A 6,884-nucleotide genomic window follows, 5' to 3' on the forward strand; every position below is an offset into this window, starting at 1 on the left:
CTTACTGAAGAATGACACAAAGACCTCTCAAGCTTCGTACACCAAATTTTCCTCCTTACCAGAGATGTAAAGACGCATCAGGTTGGCTCACTTGAGCCAAGACACCAAAACCTTCTCCAAGATTCACAAGTTAACTTTTCTCTCTGGAACTAAAGATGTGGACGAACATCACACAAACTTGGCGAAGTTACCACACAAACAGTTGTTGAGATCAGTAAGTTACGTTATCTTTCCGACTCACTGGCGTACGACTCACTAACGGCTCACGACTATACCGACTCACTGACGGCTCGACTATACCGACTCACTGACGGCTCGACTATACCGACTCACTGATGAACTACCCTACCGACTCACTGACGGCCCGACTATACTGACTCACTGGCGGCCACGACTATATGACTCACTGGCGACGACTATACTGACTCACTGGCGGCCCACATATACGACTCACTGGCGGACTATACTGACTCACTGGCGGCCCGACTATACCGACTCACTGGCGGCCCACGACTATCTCGACTCACTGGCGGCGACTATACCGACTCACTGGCGGCCCGACTATACCGACTCACTGGCGGCCCCACGACTATACCGACTCACTGGCGCACGACTACCGACTCACTGGCGCGACTATACCGACTCACTGGCGGCCCGACTATACCGACTCACTGTGATATACCGACTCACTGGCGGCCCCGACTATACCGACTCACTGGCGCGACTATACCGACTCACTGGCCCGACTATACCGACTCACTGGCCTGACTATACCGACTCACTGGCGGCCCGACTATACCGACTCACTGGCGGCCGACTATGCCGACTCACTGGCGGCCGACATATACCGACTCACTGGCGTACGACTATGCCGACTCACTGGCCCACATTTATACTGACCTAAGAGACGTCAAGCTCACAGGTTACGCCCATACTCTGTTGTGGACAGGCTCAAGGGGCCTGGCACAGGCTCAGGGGCCTGGTGCAGGCCCAAGGGCCTAGTGCAGGCTCAAGGGGTCTATTACAGGCTCAAGAGGGTCTAGTACAGGCTCAAAGGAGCCTAGGTAAAACTCAGAGGCCTAGTACAGGCCAAGGGCTAAATACAGGCTCAAGCTTCAGTGCAGCTCAAAGGGCCTGAGTGCAGCCCAAGGGGCCTACGGTGAGGCCGCTACTCAGGGGGCTAAATACAGGCTCAGGGCCTAGTGCAGGCTCAAGGGGCCTAAGTACAGGCTCAAGGGGCCTAGCACAGGCTCAGGGGCCTAGTACGGAGGCTCAGGGGCCTAGTACAGAGCTCAAGGGGCCTAATGCAGGCTCAAGGGTCATACTGAGCTCAAGAGGCTGCAGGCTCAAGGGCCTTAGCTGGGCTCAGAGGCCTAGTACAGGCTCAAGAGGCCGAGTGCAGGCTCAAGCCTAGTGCAGGCTCAAGAGGGCCTAGTGCAGGCTCCAAAGGGCCTCAGTCAGGCTCAAGGGCCTAGTGCACCAAGGGCCTAGTGCAGACTCAAGAGGCCTAGTGCAGGCTCAAGGGCCTGGCCACGCAGGCTCAAGAGCCTTCTGCCAAGGGCCTGTGCAGGCCAAGGGCCTAGTACAGGCTCCAAGAGGCCTAGTACAGGCTCAAGAGGCCTGGCTGCAGGCTCAAGGGCCTATTACAGGCTCAAGAGGCCCTGGTGCAGGCTCCAGAGCCTAGTACAGGCTCAAGGGCCTAGTGCAGGCTCAAGGGGCCTGAGTACAGGCTCAAGGGGCCTAGTACAGGCTCAGAGGCCTAGTACAGGCTCAGGGCCTAGTACAGGCTCAAGAGGCCTAGTACAGGCTCAAGGGCATAGTACAGGCTCAGGGCCTAGTACAGGCTCAAGGGGCCTAGTGCAGGCCAGGGCCTAGTACAGGCTCAAGGGCCTAGTACAGCTCAAGGGCCTAAATACAGGCTCAGTCTCAGTACCAGGCTCAGGGCCTAGTACAGGCTCAGGGACTAGTACAGGCTCAGGGGCTAGTGCAAGCTCAGGGGCCTAGTACAGGCTCAAGGCCTAGTACAGGCTCAAGAGGCCTAAGTACAGGCTCAAGAGGCCTAATGCAGGCTCAGAGGCCTTCACAGGCTCCAGCTAATGCACAGGCTCAAGGGCCTGGAGGCTCAGGGCCTAGTACAGGCTCAAGGGGCCTAAGTGCAGGCTCACAGGGAGCCTAGTGCAGGCTCAGGGCCTGGTGCGGGCTCGAGGCCTCAGTGCAGGCTCAGGGCTACTACAGGCTCAAGAGGCCTAGTACAGGCTCAAGGGGCCAGTGCAGGCTCAAAGGCCTAGTACAGAGGCCCAGGGCTAATCTCAAGAGGCCTAGTGCCAGGCTCAAAGCCTAGAGGCTCAAGAGCCTAGTGCCAGGCTCAAGAGGCCTAGTGCCAGGCTCAAGGGGCCTAGTGCAGGCTCAAGAGGGCCTGGTGCAGGCTCAAGGAGACCTGTGCAGGCTCAAGAGGCCCTGAGTGCAGGCTCAAGGGGCCTAAACAGGCTCACCTATACAGGCTCAAGAGGCCTAGTACAGGCTCAAGGGGCCTAGTACAGGCTCAAGGGGCCTAAATACAGGCTCAAGGGCCTATTGCAGGCCCAGGGGCCTAATGCAGGCTCAGGGCCTAGTACAGGCTCAGGGCCTATACAGGCTCAAGGGCCAGTACAGGCTCAAGGGGCCTAGTACCAGGCTCAAAGGGCCTAGTACAGGCTCAAGAGCCCTATGCAGAGCTCAGGAGGGGCCTAGTGCAGGCTCAAGGGGGCCTAGTACAGGCTCAAGGGGCCTAGTACAGGCTCAAGAGGCCTAATACAGGCTCCAAGAGGCCTAGTACAGGCTCAAGGGGCCTAGTGCAGGCTCAAGGAGGCCTAGTACAGGCTCAAGGAGCCTGATGCAGGCTCAGAGGCCTAGTACAGGCTCAAGGCCTGAAGCAGGCTCAAGGGGCCTAGTGCAGGCTCAAGGGGCCTAGTGCAGGCTCAAGGGGCCTCGTGCAGGCTCAAGGGCCTAGTACAGGCTCAAGGGCCTAGTACAGGCTCAAGGGGCCTAGTGACAGGCTCAAGAGGCCTAGTGCAGGCTCAGAGGGCCTAGTGCCAGGCTCAAGGTGCCTAGTACAGGCTCAAGTGCCTAGTGCAGGCTCAGGGGCCTAATGCAGACTCCAGAGGCCTAAGCACCAGGCTCAAGGGGCCTAGTGCAGACTCACGGACAGTGCAGGCTCCAAGGGGCCTAGTGCGAGGACTCAAGGGGCCTAGTACAGGCTCAAGGGGCCTAGTACAGCTCAAGAGCCAGGACAGCACCACACCACACACACAGCAGCAGTAGTATCATAGGCCTGTGTGGGGTACACACACACACACACACAGCAGCAGTATTATCATAGGCCTGTGGGTACACACACACAGCAGCAGTAGTATCACATAGGCCTGTGTGGGGCACCACACACACACACACACACACACAGTAGTATCATAGGCCTGTGTGGGGTACACACACACACACACACAGCAGCGGCAATCCTTAGGCCTGTGTGGGGTACACACACACACACACACACACACACACACACACAGCAGCAGTAGTATGATAGGCCTGTGTGGGGTACACACACACACACACACACACACACAGACAGCACTATCATAGGCCTGTGTGCACACACACACACACACACACACACACACACACACACGACAGTAGTATCATAGGCCTATGTGGGGTAATCAATAGACAACCACATACTTCGGAATTACAGAGGGTTGTTTGGTGTGGCACAAGAGACAGCTGAGGGCAGGTGTTGGTAGGGTCAATGGCCTCGACGCCATGATAAACGCCTCTATACACTGAGAATGGGTGGTGCCAACCCAGGTGAGGGGCCCAGGGTGGTGATCAGGGAGGAGGGCCCAGGGTGGTGATCAGGAGGAGGGGCCTATGGTGGTGATCAGGAGGAGGGCCCAGGGTGGTGATCAGGGAGGAGGGCCCAGGTGGTGATCAGAGACCAGGTGGTGATCAGGAGGAGGGGCCCAGGTGGTGATCAGGAGGAGGCCCAGGGTGGTGATCAGGAGGAGGGCCCAGAGGTGGTGATCAGGAGGAGGGCCCATGGTGGTGATCAGGAGGGAGAGGCCCAGGGTGGTGATCAGGGAGGGCCCAGGGTGGTGATCGGGAGGAGGGGCCCAGGTGGTGATCAGGGAGGAAGGGAGCTCAGGGTGGTGATCAGGAGGGGCCCAGGGTGGTGATCAGGGAGGAGGGGCCCATGGTGGTGATCAGGGAGAAGGGGCCCATGGTGGTGATCAGGAGGAGGCCCAGGGTGGTGATCAGGGAGGGAGCCCAAGGTGGTGATCAGGGAGGAGGGGCCCAGGTGTGGTGATCAGGAGAGGGGCCCATGGTGGTGATCAGGAGGAGGGCCCATGGTGGTGATCAGGAGGAGGGGCCCAGGTGGTGACAGGGAGGGGCCCAGGTGGTGATCAGGGGAGGCCCAGGTGATCAGGGGAGGGCCCAGGTGGTGATCAGGAGGCCCAGGGTGGTGATCAGGAGGGGCCCAGGTGGTGATCAGGGGAGGCCCAGGTGATTGGGGAGGCCCAGGTGATCAGGAGGAGGCCCAGGGTGGTGATCAGGAGAGGGGGAGGAGGCCCAGGGACTGGGGGAGGCTCAGGTGATCAGAGGAGGCCAGGTGGTGATCAGGGGAGGGGCTCAGGTGGTGATCAGAGAGGGCCCAGGTGGTGATCAGGAGGAGGCCCATGGTGGTGATCAGGGAGGGGGCCCATGGTGGTGATTGAGGAGGAGGGGCCCATGGTGGTGATCAGGGGAGGGAGGCCCAGGGGTAGGGATCAGGAGGGCCTGTGGTGGTGATCAGGAGGGGCCCAGGTGGCACGTGATGGGGGCCCAGGTGGTGATCAGGGGAGGGGCCCAGGGTGGTGATCAGGAGGAGGCCCAGGTGGTGACTAGGGAGGAGGCCCAGGGTGGTGATCGGGAGGAGGCCCAGGTGGTGATCAGGGGAGAGGCCCAGGGTCGGGGATCAGGAGGAGGGGCCCAGGGTAAGGGATCAGGAGGAGGCCAAGGTGGTGATCAGGAGAGGGCCCAGGTGGTGATTGGAGGAGGCCAGGTGGTGATCAGGGGAGAGGCCAGGTGGTGATCAGGGAGGAGGGGCCAAGGTGGGATCAGGGGGAGAGGCCCAGGTGGTGATCAGAGGAGGGGCCCAGGGTATCAGGGAGGAGGCCCAGGTGGTGATAGGGGAGGGGCGGATGAAAGGACAACGGAGAAGACGAGACGGAGGGATAAAAGAGGAAGAAAAAGAAATGGGAAGTAAAAGGGAGAGGAGATAAGAGAGAGAGAGAGAGAGAGAGAGAGAGAGAGAGAGAGAGAGAGAGAGAGAGGTCACTGTACAGGGCCTCATTACCTGTATCATCGACCACTGCTCTTATATTATTTATAGCAAACACACACCAATAGATGTATTGCAAAACAGGTGTGGGGGTAGATGTACTGTACACAACAGGTGTCAATGTACGTACACAACAGGTGGGGTAATAGATGTACTGTACACAACAGGTAAACAAACGGGTGTAAGGTAGATGTACTGTACACAACAGGTGTGGGGTAAGGTAGATGTACTGTACACAACAGGTGTGGGGTAAGGTAGATGTACTGTACACAACAGGTGTGGGGTAAGGTAGATGTACTGTACACAACAGGTGTGGGGTAAGGTAGATGTACTGTACACAACAGGTGTGGGGTAAAACAGTATCGCACATATACGTACTAATTTTTATGACGGTATCAGCGGACTGGTTGTACAGGTGTGGTGGTGAGCAAGTGTGTGGTACAGGTGGTGTTGACGTCACTGGTGGTACAGGTGTTGCTGACGTCATTGGTGGTACGTCACGGTGTTTACCAGAATGTTGCATCATGTGGCACCATGGGGTCTGATTGGTCAGCTGGAGAAGCTTGCATCATGCGGCACGGGGTCTGGATTGGTCTAGCCGGGAGTGTTGCATCATGCGGCACTCTGGGGTCTGATTGTTCAGCCGGGTGTTGCATCATGCGGCACCTGGGTCGATTGGTTCAGGCCGGGAGTGTTGCATCATGCGGCACTCTGGGGTCTGATTGTCTAGCCGGGAGTGTTGCATCATGCGGCACTCTGGGGTCTGATTGGTCTAGCCGGGAGTGTTGCATCATGCGGCACTCTGGGGTCTGATTGGTCTAGCTGGTATCGACAAGCTATGTAATAAATATGTCGCTGGCTGCCACCTCTTCCGTGATCTAATGTAAACTATCAGAGAGAGAGAGAGAGAGAGAGACTGTCAGTTTACGTCTGTTTGTTGTGGTTCAGGACAGGTCTTAAGCGGCCTGGAGACGTTGTCAATACAAAGAAAGAAGAATTACGTCCCTCAAGATTTTATTGACTTAACTAAATAGAACAACAGAAACACATAAAATAAAAAGAAAAAAGGAAACGGAGATGGGGAGTAGAGGGAGCAAAGGACACAACACGACACACTGAACAGATTTTCAAGTTTTTCAGTGACGTGATAATCCGGGCGAGGAAGCCGGACGAGTGGCTGTGTGTAGAACAAACTTGTAAGAGTAAGCGTGAGAACCCTGGCGCACTACAGGGCTCTCACTCAGCCTTACACTGGCTTCAGTATCCTAACGTTCAGGGATAATTTAGTCTTTTGGCTGGCTATCTTACCTGTGATTGATGAATAGTGACTTAATGTTGAATGTTTGTGAGGTGCCTAGTAGTTAGTGTACCAGGTCTGTGTATTTTGGGATAACACTGTGTAATAACGAACCAACACTCAGACAAGATAATTAAGATCACTGTTATCGTGTGTGAACTGCCCAGTGAGTCATTTTTAAGTATAAATGTGTTGTTTTCTGGTCTTGGACTCAATGTTAGAGTGAAGGCA

At 56.6% G+C, this 6,884-nt stretch overlaps 1 protein-coding gene across 1 annotated transcript; it reads left to right on the plus strand.

The window, feature by feature from the left end:
- Positions 1 to 819: 819 nt before the first annotated feature.
- On the plus strand, positions 820 to 2,176 carry LOC121864446 (pulmonary surfactant-associated protein D-like). Its single transcript, XM_042363470.1, has 3 exons — positions 820 to 982; positions 1,476 to 1,664; positions 1,950 to 2,176. The coding sequence occupies exons 1-3, from the start codon at positions 820 to 822 to the stop codon at positions 2,174 to 2,176; spliced, it is 579 nt and encodes a 192-aa protein (XP_042219404.1).
- The last annotated feature ends 4,708 nt before the right edge of the window (positions 2,177 to 6,884 follow it).

This window comes from Homarus americanus, unplaced genomic scaffold (assembly GCF_018991925.1).
Source record: "Homarus americanus isolate GMGI-L3 unplaced genomic scaffold, GMGI_Hamer_2.0 scaffold39869, whole genome shotgun sequence".
Classification (NCBI taxonomy): Eukaryota; Metazoa; Arthropoda; class Malacostraca; order Decapoda; family Nephropidae; genus Homarus; species Homarus americanus.